At 46.1% G+C, this 23,564-nt stretch overlaps 1 protein-coding gene across 9 annotated transcripts in view; it reads left to right on the top strand.

The window, feature by feature from the left end:
* The window catches only part of FAM227A (family with sequence similarity 227 member A), a 76,494-nt gene that overhangs the window by 32,124 nt on the left and 20,806 nt on the right, over positions 1-23,564 (top strand). For all 9 annotated transcript variants that reach the window (XR_008517762.2, XM_054543462.2, XM_054543464.2 and 6 more), the window contains 4 exons: positions 10-117; positions 2,983-3,062; positions 16,065-16,152; positions 18,178-18,272. Coding sequence is in view for 8 of the 9 variants with exons in the window: in XM_054543462.2 (XP_054399437.1) it covers positions 10-117; positions 2,983-3,062; positions 16,065-16,152; positions 18,178-18,272 (371 nt within the window). In the remaining variant the exon portion in view is untranslated. The remainder of the gene's footprint in view (positions 1-9; positions 118-2,982; positions 3,063-16,064; positions 16,153-18,177; positions 18,273-23,564) is intronic.

The raw sequence follows: 23,564 nt of genomic DNA, 5'->3' as shown, positions 1-23,564 counted from the left end.
CTCCCTTAGGCACCTATCCTAGCCCACAGAGCTATGACAGCTGGGACTACTCGGAACTAGACCCAGAGCGATTCCGCAGAGAAGAATTAATGTTATACAGAAGAAGACTGACAAAGGGTAAGATAGCAGTTACAGCCTCCCGCCTTCTTTGCCGCTGCCATACTCAACCACTGTCTAACTGAGGGAGGCCTTAGCATTGACGTCCTCAGGTCAAGTTCTCTCTCGGGTACCCCCAAACTAGCCACCAAAATTCTTCGTGCTTGTGGACTGTAGTGTACAACATAATCGTTGGGAGGCAGGGGATGGAATTTTGTATTGGAATAGTGGATGCCAGATAATGAGTGTCTACCTGTGTGCCAGGCACTGTGCTGGGCTCTCTGCCTTTTTTTTTTTTTTTTTTTGAGACAGTCTTGCTCTGTCACCCAGGCTGGAGTGCAGTGGTGTGATCTCGGCTTACTGCAACCTCCACCTTCCGGGTTCAAGTGATTCTCCTGCCTCATCCTCCCGAGTAGCTGGGATCACAGGCGCCCACCACCACGCCCAGCTAATTTTTGTATTTTTAGTAGAGACTAGGTTTTGCCATGTTGGCCAGGCTGGTCTTGAATTCCTGACCTCAAATGATCTACCCACCTCGGCCTCCCAAAGTGCTGGGATTACAGACGTGAGCCACCATGCCCGGCCAGCCCATTTTATTTAATCCTCACGACAACCTGCTGAAGTACACACTAAATCCACTTCACGGATGAGGAAACTAAAGCTCAGAGAAGCAACTTGTCCAAGGTCAGCTTTTCTATTTCACTCAGCAGACCCATAATGAGCTCTGGGTGCCAGGCACTCTGCTCAGCACTGGGAACATGGTGGTGGAGGCAAGCTCAGTCCCTCTGTTGCAGGGCCAAGGAGCCCCAGAAATGGGGCTTCTGCCTGGAAAGGTTCATGGCTTTGCCCAGGAAGGAATTCAAGAATTCAAGGATGAGCTGGTGGTACAACAAAGCAGCTCACCTTGACTATTGCAGCTGTCTGACTGCTTCTGCAGAGCAGGGCTACCCCATAAGCAGTGTGTTGAGAAGAACAGCTCAGGGCCAGTTCTGCAGGCTCATTTATACCCGCTTTTAATTACAGACAAATTAAGGGGCAGATTATTCAGAAATTTCTGGAAAAAGGGGTGGTAAATTCCAAGTCCGGTCATTGCTAGGGAATAGATAAACTGTCTTGATGCCTGGTGGGCATGTCTTAGGGAGCTAGTCTTCAATTAGGTCTGGAGTAGAGTTCTACCTCCAACCTTACCTCTTCATGATCTAGTGGGAAATTCAGGCCACACAATTGTCCTGCAGGGGATTGGGCACTGCAGTGTGGGGGTTCAGAGGGGTAAGGCAACAGCGGGAGGGTCACCCAGTCCAGCCCTGAGAAAGTCAGTATGTGGTGTTTGAGCTGAGATTTGAAGGGTATGTTGGTCTGAGGACCTGCAGCGTCAGCATCTCTCCAAATCAACTGACTCCGACTCTTGTCTGCAGTTGATCAGGACTTCCAGTGTTCTAGAAGCCTGTTCCAGTTTGAGAAGCCCTGGTTTAGGGCACTAAGGAATAGAATACCTGAAACGCTTGGAGCAGAGCACGGTGGTGGTTATTAGCTGGAAATTATAAGCTGGCACTTACTCAGGGCCAGACGCTTTTTGGTTTTTTGGAGTCTTGCTCTGTCGCCCAGGCTGGAATGCAATGGTGCGATCTCAGCTCACTGCAACCTCCGCCTCCCAGGTTCAAGCGATTCTCCTGCCTCAGCCTCCCGACATAGACACTTTTACCTGTTAGCTCTCTAAGCATTTCCATTTCCTGATCCCTTCATAGATACAATTTCCCTATAGTCATCATGCACGCTCAGGGAGGTTTTTTTTTGTTGTTGTTTTCTTTTCTTTTCTTTCTTTTTTTTTTTTTTGAGACAGAGTCTTTCTGTGTCACCCAGGCTGGAGTGCAGTGGCATGATCTCGGCTCACAGCAACCTCTGCCTTCCGGGTTCAAGCGATTCTTGAGCCTCAGCCTCCCGAGTAGCTGGGATTACAGGCATGCGCCATCACACCAGCTAACTTTTGTATTTTTAGTACAAAAATACAGGGTGAGACAGGGTTTCACCATGTTGCCCAGGCTGGTTTCAAACTCCTGAGCTCAAGCGATCTGCCCGCCTTGGCCTCCCAAAGTGCTGGGATTATAGGCATGAACCACCATGCCCGGCCAACTCAGGGAGTTTTTTCAAAGTGAAGAAAAACCTAACCCATAAATTGCTTGAGTTTAATGACATTTTAATGAATATTAAATTTAACAGCTATGAGTTTGATAGATTGTTTCTTAAGCATTTAAGCATTTTAATTTTGCAGAGCTCTGAATTGGTTTTTCTTCTGAAGCCAGTCCTTTTTTTCCTGTGGGTTGAGTGTCTGCCCTATGCACAGAGCTGTGCATACTTTTTTTTTTTTTTTTTTGAGACGGAGTCTCATTATGTCGCCCGGGCTGGAGTGCAGTGATGTGATCTCGGCTCACTGCAAGCTCCGCCTCCCAGGATCACGCCATTCCCCTGCCTCAGCCTCCCGAGTAGCTGGGACTACAGGCGCCCCCCCACCACGCCTGGCTGATTTTTTGTATTTTTTTTTAGTAGAGATGGGGTTTCACCATGTTAGCCAGGATGGTCTTGATCTGCCAACCTCGTGATCCGCCCACCTCAGCCTCCCAAAGTGCTGGGATTACAGGCGTGAGCCACCGCGCCTGGCCCTGTGCATACATTATTTCCTTTAATTGGTGCATTCGCCCTAGAGGGAGATAGTGTTCACAGTCTAACAGGATCAGGGTTAGGTAACTTGCCCAGCAGGTGGAGTCAACAGAGAGACCCTAGGTCTGGTGGGTGTCACTGTCTCCAGAAAGGAGGCTGTCTCAAGCTCCTGGGCTGCAATCTTCATTGCCCCATGACGAGGAATTAATAACAGCTTTTCCCCTTCTATAGGGAAAGAGTTTTCTTCGTTTGCTGGTAAGAGAGCCTTCTCCCAGAAGCCAGCCCAGAGCAGGAAATTCTGCCACCCTCAGGTAAGTGGGGAGGCACAGACCGGGACCGCTTTGGGGCCCCATAAGCTTCAGGAACCCTCGGTTCTTCTGGAGCATCAGTGGCCTCCTGTTAGTTGCACATCTCTGTACCCCTTGCCCAGGTCTACCCCATCTTCTAAGTGAGGAGCCCCGGGAGGCCTCCAGGTCTCTCGTGGGTAAGTGGTGCGCTAAGGGGCATTCACAGAAATGCAGCAATTGAGAAGAGAGAGGGAAGGAACCAGGTTTTCAGTGTAGGCTGCAGTGCAAGATGCTTTTACTTATTTTTTTTCTCCGCTAATCCTCATGGCAAACCTGAAACCTATCATCCCTGCTACCTACTTTCTCCTCTGCCCTATTGATGTTCCTTCTGATGTAACTCCCAGAACCACCTATTTCTCACTCTTCCACTCCCACCACCCTAGTTTGAGCTCCCATCACTACTGCAGTAGGCACCTAACTGGTCTCCCTCAGGTGCTCAGATACTTCTAGGGCCATCTTTTCAAAGTGCAAAGCTAAGCACATCATCCCACCACCACCTGACCCTATCCTATCCCCCGACCCTAAAAACCCTACTTCCAGGCCAGGCGCAGTGACTCACGGCTATAATCCCAATATTTTGGGAGCCCAAGGCAGGCAGATCACTTGAGGCCAGGAGTCCAAGACCAGTCTGGTCCACATGGTGAACCATGTCTCTACTAAAAATACAAAAATTAGCCAGGCTTGGTGGCATGCACCTGTAGTCCCAGCTACTTAGGAGGCTGAGACACAAGAATTGCTTGAACCCAGGAGGCAGAGGTTGCAGAGAGCTGAGATCACACCACTGCACTGCAGCCTGGGTAGCAGAGCAAGACTCTGTCTCAAAAAAAATAAATAAATAAATAGATAAGATCCTACTTCTAGCCGATAAAATGACACCCTCCACACCCCAGAATGTTTCCTCTGGCCTTTAGGGTAGACTGACTTGCACAGCCTTGCTCATCTGGCTCAACCCCTTCTCCACACTCCTGGGCTCTCAGGAGTCCTGCCACAGGGGACTTCTTTCATTTCCTTGTATACCACACTCCCTTTCTGTATGTGGCCTCTGTACCTCCTGTTCTTCTTGTCCCAGGTAAGCTCCCATCACCACTGCCATTGTCACTGTCAGCATTTCCTCCCAACTCCCAAGTCCAGAGACATTGATAGCATGCAGTTAACCAAATGCCACAAATAGAGCCTTTTTTTTTTTTTTTCTGAAGAGCTGGAAAAAAAAAATTCCAGGGCAGCGTTTAGCAAACTATGAATCAGACCTTTCACTGCCTGTTTTTGAAAATAAAGCTTTATTGGCACACAGCCATGGCCATTCATTTACTATTGTCTACAACTACCTTTGCACTGAAACAGCAGAGTCGAGTACTTGTGATAGAGACTTTAGGACCTGCAAAGCCGAATATTTATCATCTGGCTTTTTGCAGAAAAAGTTTGCTAACCCCTGGTCTAGGAAATATATAGTCATCCTTCCATCTCAGTTCAGATTCTTGTAGGGAGGGAAAAAAACCTTTTATCTACCCTCTTTGGCAAAGTGTATGGAGCCCTACAAGTTAAACTGACAAAAGATAGACAGTTTAACAGGAGAAAGGCATTCAAATTTTATTTGATGTTAATATTTTTACATGACACAGGACTTCATTGGAAGAAAGTGAAAACCTCAAGGAAGTGGCTAGGGCTGATAGTTCACATACCACCCTAACAAAGAGCAATTAATTGTGGAGATGTGACAAGACAAAGGAAAAGAGGTTTGGGCTTCTGGGGATGGTAAATTGTGGGAAGGTAAATATATGGGAGAAACTAATGGAAGATAAGGATTCTTTCAATAAGATTTCTATATGCAGATTCAAGGAGTGCTATCTCCAGTGATGAGCTGTCTCTTCTTCCTGGTACTGGAGATGGGAAGCAGGGACACCTTCACAAAGGAAAATTTATGCTCTGCTTTTAGATGGAAACTGGAATTGTAAAGAGATTTACTGCATCTGCTGTTTTTCAATTGCTTTCAGCTCAAAATAATTCTTATACAAAGTGGCCTATTTTGGGATGGCAGATTCTGACCCCCTTCACTCTCATCCTCAGGGTCAGCTTTCTGCCCCTCTGGGCTGGATGAGGTTCCCTGTTATACAGGCCAATGTCCCTTTCCTTCAGAGCACTCACATAATTATTTGGTTATTGCTCTGATCATGGCTGTTTCCCCTGCTAATCTTTTTTTTAATTGATTTATTCTTTTAGAGACAGGGTCTCACTCTGTTGCCCAGGCCAGAGTGCTGTGGTGTTGATCATAGCTCACTGCAGCCTCAACCTCCTGGATTCAAGTGATCCTACTGCCTCAACCTCCTGAGTAGCTGAACATGTCACCATGAATTTTTAATAGGGGGGTCTTGCTATGTTGCCCAGGCTGGTCTTGAAATTCTAGCTCAAGCAATCCTCCCACTTTAGCCTCCTGAAGTGCTTCGATTATAGGTGTGAGCCACCAGGCCCAGCCTCCCCGCTAATCTTTAAACCCTAGGACAACATTCCCACTTCTAGTACCTGAATGCCCCATTTCTAATGACATGCTTCCTTAACAAATGGCATTGGAGGCTTAATTCATTAAGACAGCCTCCTCCGGCCGGGTGCGGAGGCTCATGCCTGTAATCCCAGCACTTTGGGAGTCCGAGGCGGGCGGATCACAAGGTCAGGAGATCGAGACCATCTTAGCTAACACGGTGAAACCCCATCTCTACTAAAAATACAAAAAATCAGCTGGGTGTGGTGGCACACACCTGTAGTCCCAGCTACTCGGGAGGCTGAGGCAAGAGAATTGCTTTAACCCGGGAGGCGGAGGTTGCTGTGAGCTGAGATCATGCCGCTGCACTCCAGCCTGGGTGACACAGCGAGACTCTGTCTCCAAAAAAAAAAAAAAAAAAAAAAAGTCTGTTCTCACAGGTTCAGATTCTAGCTGTGTGGCCTTAGGCAAGTTATTTGACTTCCCTAAGACTTTGTTTCTATAGGTATAAAAAAGATACAACAACCATGGTGCCTTCTTGCAGACATTCTGAGGATTGTGCGTCCCCACAGCTCAGAAGGGCACTCAGCACTGCCTGGACGCATCACTGTACCGCCCTAGCATGCCCAGATTCTCCCACGTTCGAAACACTTCCCCCGCAGCGTGTCCTTCCCCACCTGCCCTCCACCTCAGCACCACCCGGGGAAGGTCTTCACTGAGACATCACAAGCAGTCAGCAGGAAGGCCCGTGCCTTCCCACCACCAAGACAGCCTGCCCCCCTCTGCACCCTCGCCATCTGCCATCTCTGTGCCTATGGAGAGGTCCTGCTCCCCTCCCAGGTCAGTCCCCAACCTGTGTTCTGAACCTTGGCCCTCAGCTTCCCAAGGAGAGATGCCCTTAGCACCGCTCTTTCCTGCATCCTCATTTCCTCCCATTCTGTGGGGTCATTCCCATCACTGAACAGCAGTGCTTTCATCATCTCTTGTCTTGACTCCACATACCCATCTTCTGCTCCCTTTCACTCCAGAACTTTTTTTTTTTTTTTTTTTTGAGACAGAGTTTCGCTCTTGTAGCCCAGGCTGGAGTGCAATGCCATGATCTTGGCTCACTGCAACCTCCACCTCCTGGGTTGAAGCGATTCTTCTGCCTCAGCCTCCCGAGTAGGTGGGATTACAGGCTTGCGCCACCATGCCCAGCTAATTTTTTTGTATTTTTAGTAGAGACGGCGTTTCACCGTGTTGGCCAGGCTAGCCTTAAACTCCTGACCTCAGGCAATCCACCCGCCTCAGCCTCCCAAAGTGCTGGAATTACAGGCATGAGCCATGTCTGGCCCAGAACTTCTTGAAAGATGCCTCTGTACCCCCATCTCTGCCTGGCTACTCCTGTCAGGTTCCTGCCCTCGGCAGCCACTGCAGCTGCTCTTGCCAACAGTGCGGGGACCCCACCGGCTTGGACTGAGTCGCTCCTCTAACCTGTTGGGTGTGGTTGGCCACTCCCATCTTCTTGAGACGCTTTGTTCTCTTGGCCTCTTTGTTGCCAGACTTCTGACAGTGTTTTCCTTCCTCACTGGCTGACCTCTCTCCATCTTCTCTGCCAGCTCCCTGTCCTGTCAGTCTACTCTTTCCCAAGCCGCCTTCCTTACTATATCTACATATTCTCCCTGGGTGGCCTTTTGGTCTGGTAGCTTCAAATACTGCCCATACGCCAGTGACCCACCTTCGCCCTGGCCTCTCCCGGAACTCGTACTGGTCTGTCCACCAGCCCTCTCAGCCACACTAGGAGGATCTGAGACTTAGCCAGGTGAGGAAAGCACCTGACTCCTAGCCCCCAGTGTCCTCTCTTGCTTGGCTGACTGCAGCAGCTGCCACCTGGCCTCCTTTCTTTTATTTGTAGCACCAACCCAGCCTCCACATAGTGACCAGAGTAACCTTTTACAGATATACATCAGATGGGGTCATTCCCTGCTTACAACCTCCAATAACTTCTTCATTGCATTTGGAATAAAATCCAGTCTCGTTCACCTGACTTGCAGTGCCGTACAGAATCAGGTCCCCCCACGCCAGGTGCCTGGCACCCGTGCCCTCCCACAGCACCAGGCACTGGACTTCCTTCTGCTTCTTGGACGTGCCAGGTCTATGCCTGGTTGGGCCTTTGCACTTGCTGTCCTCTTTGCCTGGAATCTGCTTTCCTCAGGGATCCAGAGGGGAAATCTGGTTCCTCCTTGTCCCTCAGATGCCAGGTTCACTGTCATTGCCCTAGAGAAGCTGTCTCTGACTGCCAGCCACTGTCTTCCCATCACCTATCTCAATCTCTGTACAGTACTTATCTTCCTGTTGGGTTGATGTGTTGTTTAGAGTTTGTCTCCCTCTCTTAGAAGGTAAACTCTGTCCGGGCGCGGTGGCTTACGCCTGTAATCCCAGCACTTTGGGAGGCCCAGGCAGGTGAATCACTTGAGGTCAGGAGTTCAAGACCAGTCTGGCCAACATGGTGAAACCCCATCTCTACTAAAAATACATAAATTAGTTGGGCGTGGCAGCGCGTGCCTATAATCCCAGCTACGGGGAGGCTGAGGCAGGAGAATTGCTTGAACCAGGGGGCGGAGGTTGCAGTGAACCAAGATCGTGCCACTGCACTCCAGCCTGGGCAACATTTATTGCTGTTCTATCTCTTTTCCCTCCTGGAACAGACCTAACACAAAGAAGACACTTAACAAATATTTCTGGACTTCGTGAATGAGGTCATCTATGTAAACTCTTGGCCCTGTGCTTAGCATATGACGGTGCTCTGTAAACGTCAGTTCCCAAAAAGTGCAGATGACATAGGTGCTGCAGAGGGACAGCCATCACCCAGAGACCAAGACCAAAATATTATTCACTGTTTGGGTACTGCCTGTCACAACAGCTTGAAACAAGCGTGTGTTCTTTGTACTGAAATACATAAACTCTTCTGACAGTTATTTCAGGAACCTAGTTAAGAGATTCCATTTACTGCCCCCAAAATAGAAATAATCAAAAGCTCTGGAACCTTGAGCACAGCTGAAGCTTTAATGGGCAAACCAGGATAGAGGGAGTAGTTGGGTTTTGTGGTGGGGATAGAGCCTCTCTCATCAAGAGCAGACACATTTTCCCATCTGCTCAATGAAGGAGCTGGCTGTGTTCAAAATATGCGTTTCAATGGCAATAGTCTGTCTGAGAGTCCACAATTCAGGGGAATGAGTTGCAATTACTTTCCATCTCTGGTCTCCTGTCTGCCCTTCTCTTGTTTAAGTGTTAGGGATTTGCACAGTGGAAATGAAAAAGTATCTAACCACAGAGCTGGCTTCTGCTATGAGACCCAGCTATAAATTAGGACACCCACCTATTAGAGACTGAGTCATTTGTTCATTTAATAAATACTTTTAAAGATAAAAAGTTTTAGGGAATGGAATCTGAGGGAGAAAATGATAGGGAGAGAGAAAACCAGGGAGACGAAAAGAGCAGCAGGCAGGATATTCTCCCCTGCGTCTCTTTGTACAGTGGCTCAACTCTGTGTCCCCCTTTCCCAGCTCCCCAGGTCCTAAACCTGGAGAAGTAGTATATAGTCGAGAGACCAGACTATCAAATTAGGCGTGGATTAGAATCCTAGCTCTTAACCTGGCCAACAAGGTAAAACCCTGTCTCTACTAAAAACACAAAAATTAGATGGGCGTGGTGCCACGCACCTATGGTCCCAGCTACTTGGGGGACTGAGGCATCTCTTGAACCCAGGAGGCAGAGGTTGCAGTGAGCTGAGATCGCACCACTGCACTCCAGCCTGGGCAGTAGAGCGAGACCCTGTGTCAAAAAAAAAAAAAAAAGGAATTCTAGCTCTCAGATGAATCATTTCATGTCCCTGAACCTCAGTTTTCTTATCAGTAAAATGGGTACCTAGAGAAATCAGTCACAATGTGGGCATTAAATATGATCTTATATGCAAGCACTCAGCAAACAGCATAGCACAGAGTAAGAACTCAATAAACATTAACTCTAATCATATTATACAAGGGTGGTACCTAGAGAAACACAGCTGGAGATTAGGAAAAATGATGTCTTTGAGCCAGGAAGGCATACATTTCAGGGACTTCCAACATCCATGAAACCCAGTTGTACACACCTTCCCCGTTATATATGTCAGGTGCAAACATGTAGTTTTAGGATCCTGAGCTTTGTCTCTGGGAAGATGATGAGATGGCTAGAAACTACATTGTCAGGGTCCAAGGACATCCCTGGGCTGGGACCTTGGACCTAGGTCCTTGCAGGGGGGAAAACAAACAAACAAATTATATATATATATAATTTTTTTTTCTAAAAAAATATATATTTTTTTTTCTAAAAAAAAATATATATTTTTTTTTCTAAAAAATATATATATTTTTTTCTAAAAAATATATATATTTTTTTTTCTAAAAAATATATATATTTTTTTTTCTAAAAAATATATATATTTTTTTTTCTAAAAAATATATATATTTTTTTCTAAAAAATATATATTTTTTTTTCTAAAAAATATATATTTTTTTTTCTAAAAAATATATATATTTTTTTTTCTAAAAAATATATATTTTTTTTTTCTAAAAAATATATATATTTTTTTCTAAAAAATATATTTTTTTTCTAAAATATATTTTTTTTCTAAAATATATATATATTTTTTCTAAAATATATATATTTTTTTCTAAAATATATATATATTTTTTTCTAAAATATATATATATTTTTTTCTAAAATATATATATATTTTTTTTTCTAAAATATATATATATTTTTTTTTCTAAAATATATATATATATATATATTTTTTTTTTGTAGAGTTTTTGTAGAGCCAAAAAAAAAAAAAAAAAAGACAGTGAAAGAAGGCCTCTGTAAGGAGGAATCATCACCAGATTTCTCCATTGCAAACCATAGAATCCACTCCAGGTACTTTAAGCAGAAAGAAATGTATTAAAGGTACACAGCTCCCCTGGAAGAGCCTCCGTGTTAGCTTCAGAGGCCATGCTGCCAAGAATGAGGCCCAAACCATACTGCCTCTGCCAAGGCATGCTACTGTGTGCCAGTGTGACTGAGGACTGGATGTTAAAAGTTCTACTCTGCTCCTTGAAAAACCAGTTGCTCCTGTCAACAGTCTCTCCAAAAACTGGAGTCCGCATGCTTCCCATTTCCTCCCAGTTACTCATTTCCGTCTTGAAATCTCAGGCAGGGGTGGTGCATCTGCAGGTAGAGCCTAGGTGAAATGTCTGCACCCCAGCTGCAACTTAAGTCTTTTACCTTGGGGATGGGTTTCACATATGTGGAGAAGAAAAAGCACACATGTAACAAGTAATGACCCCAGAAGATACCATTTGAGCTGAGAACCAAGAGACAAGGAGTCAGCCATTGGAAGAGTAAATGGCAGAACCTTCCAGGAAGAAGGGACAGCATGTGCAAAGGCCCTGAGGCAGAAAAAAAAGAGCTCGAGTGTTCAGGAAACAGAGAAGGCCAATACTGTACCCCAGAGAGTGAGAAGAGAGGCACAAGCAAAGGCTGGGATGTTGCCAGGGCTGGATGCTGCAGAGTTGTAAGCATCATAGAAAGGAATATGAATATGGATATAATTTAAGTGCCACGAGAATTCATTACATTAGGGATGACATGATGTGATTTATATTTTTTAAAGATCACACTGTCTTTTGAATATGGAGGATGTATTGGAGGGGCACAGAAGACCAGCTGGGAGGCTTCTGTATTTGTCTAAATGACAAATATGGAAGGTGGCAAGAAGCAGACAGACCTGACACATTGGGAGATGGATCTTTCAACACTTGCTAGTGGGTTGGCTTTGGGAGTGGGGAGGAGAAGTGGGGGAAGAAAGGACGGAGTTGAAGGTTTCTTCCCAGGTGTGCGGCTTCAGCATCCGAATGGTGCCATTTACTGAGATGGACAGTGTAGGGTTTGGGTTAGTGGAAAGCTATCAAGAGTTCAACTTTGAACTTGTTAACTTTAAGATGCCTATGAAAAGTGTAAATGAAGATAGATGCCAAGTGGGTAAATATACAAGACTGGACTTTGGAGGAGAGACCTGGCTTACAGAGAGAACAATTTCTACCCAAGCCAAAATATGGGAAGTAGGAGTGCATGGCCACCATGGAACCACAGGCAAAGGCACTGGGGTACAGTGCTGGCCTTCTCTGGGCTTGGTGCCAGGAGACCTACATTTCCATCTAGGTGATGCCACCTATCAGTTACATTGCTTGAGGCAAATCTAGGCCTCCATGTTTTTATCCACAAAATGAGCATCATGACTGGTATTAATTCTTACAGATTCAATCTAGGGGTAGGTGATGTCCCAGAGATTATCATTTAGTTATGTCTTGTCGGAATACCTACTAATTTAACCAGAATTTTCCCAAGTTCAATAGCATAGATATAGTCAGTGTCCTTAACCATAATGACTTAGATTTTTGCAGCTCGTGCCCATACTTGCTAATTCCAGGTCTGCGCAGCTCCCTCCCCACCCAGACATTTCTAGGCATCCCTAGATTGTATCTCATAGTAGCTCAAATATAGGCTCCCCAACCCCCAACTCTGTACAACAACAACTGAGCCCTCAGCGTGTTGAATCTGAGCAGCTGCGTGGCGAGGTGGGCTGGAACAGTTCCATGTCCTCTATGCTGTGATGGGACAGGGGGTCTCAGAACAGTCTTGGTTTACCCCTAACCCTTATGATAGTCACCTTGCCTCATACACCCATGGGGTGGTGGCTGGTCACAACATCAGGGAATGGATAGGAAAGTACTTTTTTTTTTTCTTTTTTTTTTTTTTTGAGATGGAGTCTTGCCCTGTCACCCAGGCTGGAGTGCAGTGGCGCGATCTCGGCTCACTGCAACCTCTGCCTGCCAGGTTCCAATGATTCTCCTACTTCAGCCTCCTGAGTAGCTGGGATTACAGGTGCCCGCCACCACCCCCAGCTAATTTTTGTATTTTTAGTAGAGACAGGGTTTCACCATGTTGGCCAGGCTGGTCTCAAACTCCTGACCTCGTGATCGGCCCTCCTCAGCCTCCTAAAGTGCCAGGATTACAGGCGTGAGCCACTGCGCCTGGCCCAGGAAAGTACTTTCTAAATGGAAGGGCATGGTCTCTATGGGGAATCTACCATATTCAGGTTTTCTTTTGTTTTTGTTTGGTTTTGAGATGCAGTTTTGCTCTTGTTGCAATAGCACGATCTCAGCTCACTGCAACCTCCGCCTCCCATGTTCAGGTTTTCTTTGCATATATCCTCTCTAGTCCTTACAACAGCCCTGCAAGGTGGGTCATTATTACTTCTTATCTTTATTTGACAAAGGAAGTAATAGGCTGAGGGGGTAAATGGCTTGCCCCAGGCCACACAGCTGACCTCAGCTGATGTCAGGACACTGTCAGTCTGAGCTCTCTCTGCATCAGCAAGCTGCCTCTCCAGGAAATAAGAGGGTCTAGTCACTGAAACCCAAGCGAATCCGCGCCCCCAGCGTTGTTCTCTGCTCCACTGCAGACCTCTCTGAGGCCTGTTAAGAATGAGCGTTGCCAGGAGTGGTGGCTCAGGCCTATAATCCTAACATTTTGGGGGACTAAGGTGGGAGGATGGCTTGAGCCCAGGAGTTTGAGACCAGCTTGGGCAACATGGTGAGACCCCCTGTCTCTACCAAAAAAAAATTTTTTTTAAATTAGCCAGGTGTGGTGGTACATGCCTGTGGACCCAGCTCCTCAGGAGACTGAGGCAAAAGATTCACTTGAGCCTGGGGGTTTGAGGCTGCAGTGAGCTGTGATCGCACCACTGCACTCCAGCCTGGGTGACAGAGTAAAGACACTGTCTCTTAAAAAAAAAAAAAAAAAAAAAAAAAATGGCCGGGCCCAGTGGCTCACGCCTGTAATCCCAGCACTTTGGGAGGCCAAGGCGGGCAGATCACCTGAGGTCAGGAGTTTGAGACCAGCCTGGCCAATAAGGCGAAACCCCGTCTCTACTAAAAGTACAAAAAACTACCCGAGCGTGGTGGTGGGCACCCGTAGTCCCAGCTACTCGAGAGGCTGAGGCGGGAGAATCACTTGAACCCGAGAAGCGGAGGTTGCAGTGAGCTGAGATCGCGCCATTGCACTCCAGCCTGGGCAACAAGAGTGAAACTCCACCTCAAACAAAAAAAAAGAAAGAAAAGAAAAGAAAAAGAATGAGCATTGGTGCTTCATTGAGCCCTGGGAGTGTTTTCCCTGCAACCACCTCAACACTATAAAAACCAGTAGCTGTTGGACAGCCAGCTGCATGATGTCTGGGAAGTCCTTTCGGCTTTCTCCTGCCCATTCAAATATCACATTTCTATAAAAGCAAACGGTTGTTGTTGAGACTGGTGGACTGCTTGTCTGCCACTTGGTGGGCCATCTGTTTAACACTGCCAACCTCCTACTCATCCTTAAAGACAGAATGCAAATGTCTTCTCTCCTTGGAAGCCCTCCAGCTCTCGCCCAGATGAATCCAGCGTTCTCCGCTCTAGCTTCCCGTGATACTCTCCTCATACTGGTTGTGGCCAACTATGACTTGTTTCCTAATATCTGTTGTCCCCTTCACCTGTGAAAAGAAAACCTCCAATTTTTCGCTGGGCGTGTACCTGGCCGAAATAAAAATTGTATTTCCTAGCCTTCCCTACCTCTACGTGTGGCCACGTGACTAAGATCCAGTTAATGAGATGTAAGTGGATGTGTCGTGTGGCAGTTTCTGGAAGCCTTCCTTAAAAAACAGCTTTATCTCTTTGTCGTTTCCTCCCTCCTGCTGCCTGTAATGCGAATGTGATGGCAGGAGCTCCAGATGCCTCCTTGGACCCTAAGAACGAGGATCTTGGCTGGGCGCAGTGGCTCACGCCTGTAATCCCAGCACTTTGAGAGGCCAAGTTGGGCAGATCACCTGAGGTCAGGAGTTCGAGACCAACCTGGCCAACATGGTGAAATCTTGTCCCCTAAAAATACAAAATTAGCCGGGTGTGGTGGCACACACCTGTAATCCCAGCTACTCGGGGGGCTGAGGCAGGAGTATCACTTGAACCCGGGAGGTGGAGGTTGCAGGGAGCCAAGATCGCGCCATTGTACTCCACCCTGGGTAGCAAGAGCAAAACTCCATCTCAAAAAAAAAAAAAAAAAAAAAAAAAGGAGCAAAGGTCTTATTTTATCTTATGAAAGCTGGAACCGTGTGCTGGAAGAAGTCAGAATCTATCCTGGTGCGGTGGCTCATGCCTGTAATCCCAGCACTTTGGGAGGCCGAAACAGACGGATCACTTGAGTCAGGAGTTCGAGACCAACCTGGCCAACATGGTGAAACCCCATCTCTAATAAAAGAACAAAAATTAGCTGGGTGTGGTGGCGGACACCTATAATCCCAGCTACTCGGGAGGCTGAGGTAAGAGAATTGCTTGAACCCGGGAGGCAAAGGTTGCAGTGAGCCGAGAACGTGCCATTGTACTCCAGCCTAGGCAACGGAGCAAGATTCCATCTCCAAAAAAAAAAAAAAAAAGTCAGACTTCTTGAGGACTTAGCACCACCAGTGCTTAGAAACACCATATGAACCCAGGCTTGCCCGCCTTCAGACTTTTATGTGGGAGAGAAATGTATTTATATTTACTTATTTAAAAACAGGATTTTGCTCTGTCACCCAGGCTAGAGTACAGTGGAACAGTCATGGCTCACTGCAGCCTCAACCTTCTGGGCTCAAGCAATGCTCCCACCTCAGCCTCCCAAGTAGCTGGGACTACAGGTGCACACCAGCGTGCTTGGCTAATTTTTTTTTTTTTTTTTTTTTTTGTAGAAACAAGGTCTCACTGTGTTGCCCAAGCTGGTGGGAGAGAAATTTCTGCCTATTTTGAGCCACTGTTATTTTGAGTCTCTGTCACATTCAAACATAACCCTAACTTCTATTGCCTCTCTATAACAAATATGGGATGCTTTCCACACTTTAGTGTAACTGTCTGTTTCCTGTTATCTCCCCTGCTAGACTGGAAGCTCCTCAAGCCAGGGGCTCAATTTCAGTGTTTGCCCAGTGCAGACACATTAGTAGTTGCCCAGTGAAACATTTGCTGAAAAAGGTGATTGCATAAAGGGTGACAGCAATGTTTTTGAAGCACTCACCTTGAGCACTCATGTAATTTGCATGCATTTGCTGACTTAATCCTACAAGGAAACCAAGGCGGTAAAGAGGTTTGATGACTTGCCCCAGATCACTGGCTGTTGAGTGAGAGAATTGGGACTGGAACTCTGGTTGCCCTGGGTCCCCAGCCCATGTGTTCTCCACATCAGCCACTGCTGTCTGCCATGCTCCTGGGAGGACCTGAAAGGTCTCGTTCTGCATGTTCCTTTGCTGAGAACAATAAGAAATAGCAAAGAAATTGCATGTATTACTTTTTTGCATTTCTCTCACTGCCAATTTTATTTTGTTCTCTCTCTCTTTCTCGCTTTCTCCCTCTCTTTCTCTCTTTTGTCTCCTGAAGTCTTCTAGTGCAAATTCACCCAATGAAAAAGCCTCTTCGGCCAAGCAGAACTCAGAAAAAAGCTTACGAATGCAGAATACTGCAAAAGGTATATTGACTACCAAAAAGGGAAATGTAGGCTTTTGGCTTAGTTTTTGTCTCCAGAACCCTGGTTTCTTGGGTTCGTATGAACAGAATTTGCTACCCTACTTTATACTTGGGGTTCCAGCCTGGGCCTTGGCACCAAGTAATATTTTATGAAAGGATGTAGTTGTCTTTTCAGTTCAGTAAGCATTGATTTTTTTTTTTTTTTTTTTTTTTTGAGATGAAGTCTCACTCTGTCGCCCAGGCTGTAGTGCAGTGGCACAATCTCAGCTCACTGCACCCTCTGCCTCCCAGGTTCAAGCGATTCTCCTGCCTCAACCTCCCAAGTAGGTGGAACTGCAGGCGTGCGCCACCATGCCTGGCTAATTTTTGTATTTTTAGTAGAGATGGGGTTTTGCCATGTTGGCCAGACTGGTCTCGAACTCCTGACCTCATGATCCTCCTGCCTCAGCCTCCCAAAGTGCTGGGATGACAGGCATGAGCCACCTCGCCCGGCCTAAGCACTGATTAAGTTCCACTTTTGTGGTGATGAAGTCAGCACAGTGCTGATATCTGTGAGGAAGAGAGGTTATTGACACCGGAAGAAAATAAATTTAAGACATGATGACTGCTCCTCTCCCCCACCAGAAACCAGTAATTACTAAGGTTGGAACTAATTTGCACCCAGGTCTTAATTTATATTGGTGACTGTGATAGTCCAGAGAGGTCAGTGCCATTGAAAGAAAAGTTTCGTGTTACTCGCGATTCCCCCTGGAAATCGCGAGTAACATTAAACTCAGCACACCATGCAGGGCCACAGGGGGAAGCACCAGTGCTGGCCAGGAGGCAGAAAGGAGCATGGGGAAGGGACAGGCCACACTCTTTTTTGAAGTTTCAGCAGGAAAGACAAAGCAAGGCATGGTAACCAGTTTAGGATTAGTTGGGTACATTACAGTGTAATCCCAACACTTTGGGAGGCTGAGGCAGGAGGATTGCTTGAGCCCAGAAGTTTGAGACCAGCCTGAGTAACATAGCGAGACCCTGTCTTTACAAAAAAATTTTAAAATTAGCTGGACACTGGTGCACATCTGTAGTCCGAGCTACTCAGGAGGCTGAGGTGAGAGGAACGCTTGAGTCTGGGAGGTTGATGCTACAGTGAGTCATGATTGAGCCATTGCACTTCAGCCTGGGTGACAGTGAGACCCTGTCTCAAAAAAAAAAAAAAAGTTTAGAATTGGCTGGATTGAGTAATTCCAATGGGCTCTAGGGCGTAGGGGCTGTCCCTAGTTGGCTTGGTGTGTGAGTTAGATAAAAGAGTTGGTTCAAAGTGTGGCCTCTGGATTGTAGGAGAAGTATATTAGTAACTTTGTCTGTTAGTCTAGCCCTGGTAATTAATGCATGGCAAATAGACAAATACAGAATATAAGAAAACACAGAACAGGAACTGTTAAGTATCATCCTAGGTAATTTCACATCATTATTGTTATTTAAACTTTATTCTTTTTCTTGAGGGAGAAATGGATGTTCAGAGAAGTTAGTATGTGAATTATGTCCCAGTAAAACTGTTAAAGAAAAAGCTTGGGGACCACTGATCAAGAGGTTTAGCCAGGGCTCTAAATAGAGGTAAACATTTGTAGGAAACTTTGCAAGTCCCCCAGAGCTTACATATATATTCGATTCACGAAGACCATGTGTCAAAGAGGAGTTGCCAAGGGAAATTAGAAAATATTTGAACTGAATGAAATGAGACCTTCTTTTCTAATATGAGCATTTATTTAAGGCTAGAGACTTCCCTCTAAACACTGCTTTAGCTGGGCACAGTGGCTCACGCCTGTAATCTCAGCACTGTGGGAGGCCGAGGTGGGCAGATCACTTGAGTCCAGGAGTTTGAGACCAGCTTGGTCAACATGGCGAAACCCCGTTTCTACTAAAACTACAAAATTTAACTGGGTGCGGTGGCACACACCTGTAATTCCAGCTACTCAGGAGGCTGAGGCACGAGAATCGCTTGAACCTAATGGTCATTTTCTTGCTAATGTCACATTGACAGAGCATCATTGTCAGACCCTGGTCTTGAAGAAACCTACACAAGAAGTCAAGAGGATATCAGAAGCAAGAGAAAGTGAGAATATGTTTCCTAAAAAGGTGAGCACATGATTGGAAATTTAATAGTAAAGGTGATTCCAAAGGGGGTGAGAGATGTGGTAAGAAAATGATAATTAACATTTAATGAATATTTACTGTATGCCAGGTACTATGCCAAACCTTATGCAAACAGTGCATTTTCTTCTCCTGTCACAGTCCTCTGAGATAGTTACTATTGTTACTCTCCAGTTTATTAATGAGCAAAGTGATGCTGGGAGCAGGTACCCAATTTGTCAAATATCACAAAGCAAATAAGTGATACTAAAAGTAAAAAAATAAATAACAATAATAAAAAAATAAAGGCTGGATGCAGTGGTTCATGCCTGTAATCCCAGCACTTTGGGTGGCCAATGCAGGTGGATCACTTGAGGTCAGGAGTTTGAGACCAGCCTGGCCAACATGGTGAAACCCTGTCTCTACTAAAAAATACAAAAATTAGCTGGGGATGGTGGCGTGCCTATAATCCCAGCTACTTGGGAGGCTGAGGCAGGAGAATTGCTTGAACCTGGGAGGCGGACGTTGCAGTGAGCCAAGATCATGCCACTGCATTCCAGCCTGGGCAACAGAGTGAGACTCCGTCTCAAAAAAATAAATAAATAAATAAAAAGCAAATAAGTGATAAAACCAAGATTTGCATGCAGATCTGCCTGGCTCTGAGCCTGAGCTCTCAACCACTGAGCTTTCCCTCCAGCGCAGTGCCCAACACAGGAAAGTCACTGGCATCATTCTCTCCTCTTCCCCTTCCCCATAAACCTCAGTGGATGTTAGTTTATATCAATAGGAACTTCAGTCTTGTGTAGTGGGGCCAGAACAGGGTGAGAGGTTTGGGAGCTTCCCTAGGCACCAGCTAGCAAGGGAGTTGGCCATAGAATTTGGACCAAGTACCACGAGGAATGTAGATTTCTTGTTTTTTGTTTTTGTTTTTTTGAGACAGTCTCAGTCACCCAGGCTGGAGTGCAGTGGTGCCATCTCAACTCACTGCAACCTCCGCCTCCTGGGTTCAAGTGATTCTAGTGTCTCAGCCTCCCCAGTAGCTGGGACTACGGGCGCGTGCCACCACATCCGGCTAATTTTTGTATTTTTAATAGAGACGAGGTTTCACCATGTTGGCCAGGCTGGTCTCGAACTCGCGATCTCAGGTGATCCACCCCCTTCGGCCTCCCAAAGTGCTGGGATTACAGGCATGAGCCACCACCCCGGGCTAATCTTTTGACTCTAATTACGGTGTTTTATGTTAGAAGTTTTTAATTATTATAGTCATATTTAGTAGTCTCTCATGGCTTTTAGATTTCATTTCTTGCTAAGCATTTTACCATTCTAAGATTATATAAAACATCTTCCCCAATTTTTTCCCAATATTTTATATTATCACCTATTCTCAGTAAAATCTTTACTCACATAACCCCCCAGTATCACCAGGGGTCACTCTATTCCTTGGAATTTAGCTAAAAATTGGCTTAAGCATTTGTTATCTAATTTGTTTGAAGTCTAGTACCCTCTCAAATATGTTTGTGACCTCTGGGGCCTGATGTTTTCCTGGCACTAAGCTCCTTGTCTGTCCTGCATACACTATGCACATACTAACTGCATCAGCCCGAATGTGGAACTCTTCTGATTTTTACAAAAACCACTCACACAAGGCCTCTGTGTGCATGTATTTGTGTATATGGAAGAATGGAAGACTTTACTGAAGTTTAAAGAGATGAGGAGAGGGGTGCCCATACCACAGGAATGCAAATAATTTTTTTTTTTTTTTGAGACGGAGTCTCGCTCTGTTGCCCAGGCTGGAGTGCAGCGGTGCGATCTTGGCTCCTGCAACTTCCACCTCCTGGGTTCAAGCTATTCTCCTGCCTCAGCCTCCCAAGTAGTTGGAATTACAGATGTGTGTCACAACGCCCAGCTAATTTTGTATTTTTAGTAAAGATGGAGTTTTGCCATGTTTGTCAGGCGGGTCTCAAACTCCTAACCTCAAATGATCAGCCCACCTTGGCCCCCCAAAGGGATTACAGGCGTGAGCCACCGCTCCCAGCCCACAATAATGCAAATAATTTTACAATTAATATTAGTTGGCTGGGTATGATGGCTCACACCTGTAATCCAAACACTTTGAGAGGTCGAGGTGGGCGGATCACCTGAGGTCAGGAGTTCGAGACCAGCCTTGCCAACATGACGAAACCCCACCTCTACTCAAAATACAAAAATTATCCAGGCATGGTGGCAGGTGCCTGTAATCCCAGCTACTCGGGAGGCTGAGGCAGGAGAATTGCTTGAACCCAAGAGGCGGAGGTTGCAGTGAGCAGAGATCACGCCACTGCACTCCAGCCTGGGTGACAGAGCAAGACTCCCTCTCAAAAACAACAACAACAACAACAAAAAACAAAACTTCAAGCCCAAATGCAGTAGAGACCAGATCACTCCCTCAAAAACACACCAGAGTCAGGGGCTGTTAGGAAAGGGGAAGGACGCTGGGCTGCCAAAAGAATGACCCTCAGAGAAACCTTGCACTACATTAGTGGATCCCAGATGCTGGACTTTCGTAGGCTTTGAAAAAAATTTTTTTTTTTACTAAGTAAATTCATTAAAACAAAATGACTGCTGTCTGTCATCAGTAGCATTTTATAAAAGAAAGTCATTAATATCACAAAGCAAAAAATTTAAAAAGGTCCTTAAAGTGAATCAATTTACTTAGACTCGTGTAGATTTTTCCTTGTTTCCCTCATTTGCCTGGTGACCACTGGACACAGCATGGCCCCCATTAGGAGACAGCATGTCAGAATCACTGGACCAAATGATCTGTAAATTCCCTGCTAACTCCAGGTTTCTGTGATTCCAGTGGTATCCTGCTGTTAGAATAGTGGTTCTCAACTGGGGCAATTTTGTCCCCTGGGAGACATTTGGCCAGCTCTGGAGACATTTCTAGTTGTTACAACTGGGGGCAGGGGGACATTGCGGGAGGCCAGGGATGCTCCTCAGCATCCTGCAATGCACAGGACAGCCTCCCACAACAAAGAAATATCCAGCCCCAAATGTCAGTAGTGCTGAGGTTGAGAAACCTTGCTGGAGACAGAAGAAATCCCATTAGACAATTAATTAAATGCAACCCTATCCCATTAGAACAGGATTAGAAAATAGTGTGATTGGCCGGGCACGGTGGCTCACGCCTGTAATCCCAGCACTTTGGGAGGCCGAGGCGGGTGGATCACGAGGTCAGGAGATCGAGACCATCTTGGCTAACATGGTGAAACCCCGTCTCTACTAAAAATACAAAAAATAAGCCGGGCGTGGTGGCAGGCGCCTGTAGTCCCAGCTACTCGGGAGGCTGAGGCAGGAGAATGGCGTGAACCCAGGAGGCCGAGCTTGCAGTGAGCCAAGATCGTGCCACTACACTCCAGCCTGGGCGGCAGAGCGAGACTCCATCTCAAAAAAAAAAAAAAAAAAAAAAAGTAGTGTGATTGGGTACTGCTACAGCCTTTATTCATGAGGTGGAATTTTTGTTCCATTAGGGTATAACTGCTTCTTCAAAATAAAATGTATTATTTTTTTAAACACAAAAGCAGTATTGTCATTTTTGGAAAAAGGCAGAAGAAAACAAACCATTCCTGGCCCCAGCCTGTTCTCTTTCTGATCTGTTTCCTCCTGGCTATTAGCATCTCAAATAGCATCCAAAACGGGACTCGACTTTGCCACCGCCCCAGCCTGTTCCTCCCCAGATTGTCCCACCTGAGCAGCTAACACCCAAGCCCTCTGAGCCGCCCTAGACTCTTCTCTTTCTCAAACCTACATAGAGTTGAGTCCATCAGCAAATCATGCCAGTTCTCCTTTATCATATGTTGTAAATTTGCTCACTTCTCACCCCTTGTCTGCAATCACCAAGTCCTGGGCCCCATCAGCAATTCCCCAACTCCTGCAGGGGCCTCCTGACTGCTCTTCTGCACCCATTCTTACCCATCACAGTCATTTCTCCTCACATCAGTCAAAGAGACCTTAACAGATTACTCAGATTATATTGTACCCAAGCTCAGAATCTGCCAGTGGCTTCCATGACCCTTAGAAAAATATCCCAGCTCCTCACCATGACCACAGCGCCTGCTCGCTCTGCACCCGCCCCCAGCCCTGTGAGCCACCTCATTCCTGCCCCTCAGCCACACCAAGCACATATCAGTGGCTGGATCTGTTGCACCTGCTGTCCTCTTAGCCAGGAACAACTCCTGATAGACCTTCCCATGGCTCCCTCCCCCACAGCATTCAGCATCCCTGGGGTCTCACCTCCTCACAGCCTTCCCTGATCACCCCATGGAACCCCAGTCCTCTCCTCCCTACCACTCTCCATACCGTGGCCTGATTGATCTTGTTAGTATTCATCATATCATGTTATTCTTTTATTTGTTGATTTTTTTCCTTGTTTTCTTCCAACTGTAATGCAAACTCCATAAGGGCTGGAATTTGTCTTGTTCTCTGCTGAATCTCCAGCACCTAAAATAGTATTTATACATAGTAATCACTCAATACATATTTGCTGAATGAATTATTAATGTTTTGGTAAGAGCCTTCCAGTCTCTCATCTATCTGTTTTTTTACTAAATAATTTTCTTTTTTTTTTTGAGACGGAGTCTTACTCTGTCGCCAGGCTGGAGCACAATGGTGCAATCTCGGCTCACTGCAACCTCCGCCTCCCAGATTCAAACGATTCTCCTGCCTCAGTCTCCTGAGTAGCTGGGACTACAGGCGCATGCCACCACGCCCAGCTAATTTTTGTATTTTTAGTAGAGACGGGGTTTTACCATGTTGGCTAGGATGGTCTTGATCTCCTGAACTTGCGGTCTGCCTCGGCCTCCCAAAGTGCTGGGATTACAGGTGTGAGCTACCGCACCTGGCTTTTACTAAATTATTTTCTATAAAATATATAACACTATCGGCTGGGCACGATGGCTCATGCCTATAATCCAAGCACTTTGGGAAGCCAAGGCGGGCAGATTACCTGAGGTCAGGAGTTTGAGACCAGCGTGGCAACCATGGTGAAAACCTGTCTCTACTAAAAATAGAAAAATTAGCCAGGCATGGTGGCTGGCGGGCCCCTGTAATCCCAGCTACTCGAGAGGCTGAGACAGGAGAATTGCTTGAATCTAGGAGATTGAGGTTGCAGTGAGCTGAGATTGTGCCACTGCACTCCAGCCTGGGCAATAGATTGAGACCCAAGTCTCAAAAATAAAATAAAATATATATACACACACACATATAAAAAACACTATCAAACTTTGCATCTCAGTGTTTAAAAATTTACTATTATACCTG

The sequence above is a fragment of the Pongo abelii genome, chromosome 23 (assembly GCF_028885655.2).
Source record: "Pongo abelii isolate AG06213 chromosome 23, NHGRI_mPonAbe1-v2.0_pri, whole genome shotgun sequence".
Taxonomy (NCBI): Eukaryota; Metazoa; Chordata; class Mammalia; order Primates; family Hominidae; genus Pongo; species Pongo abelii.
Note: the sequence above shows the minus strand (reverse complement) of the source record. Positions and strands in the feature narration are given on the sequence as shown.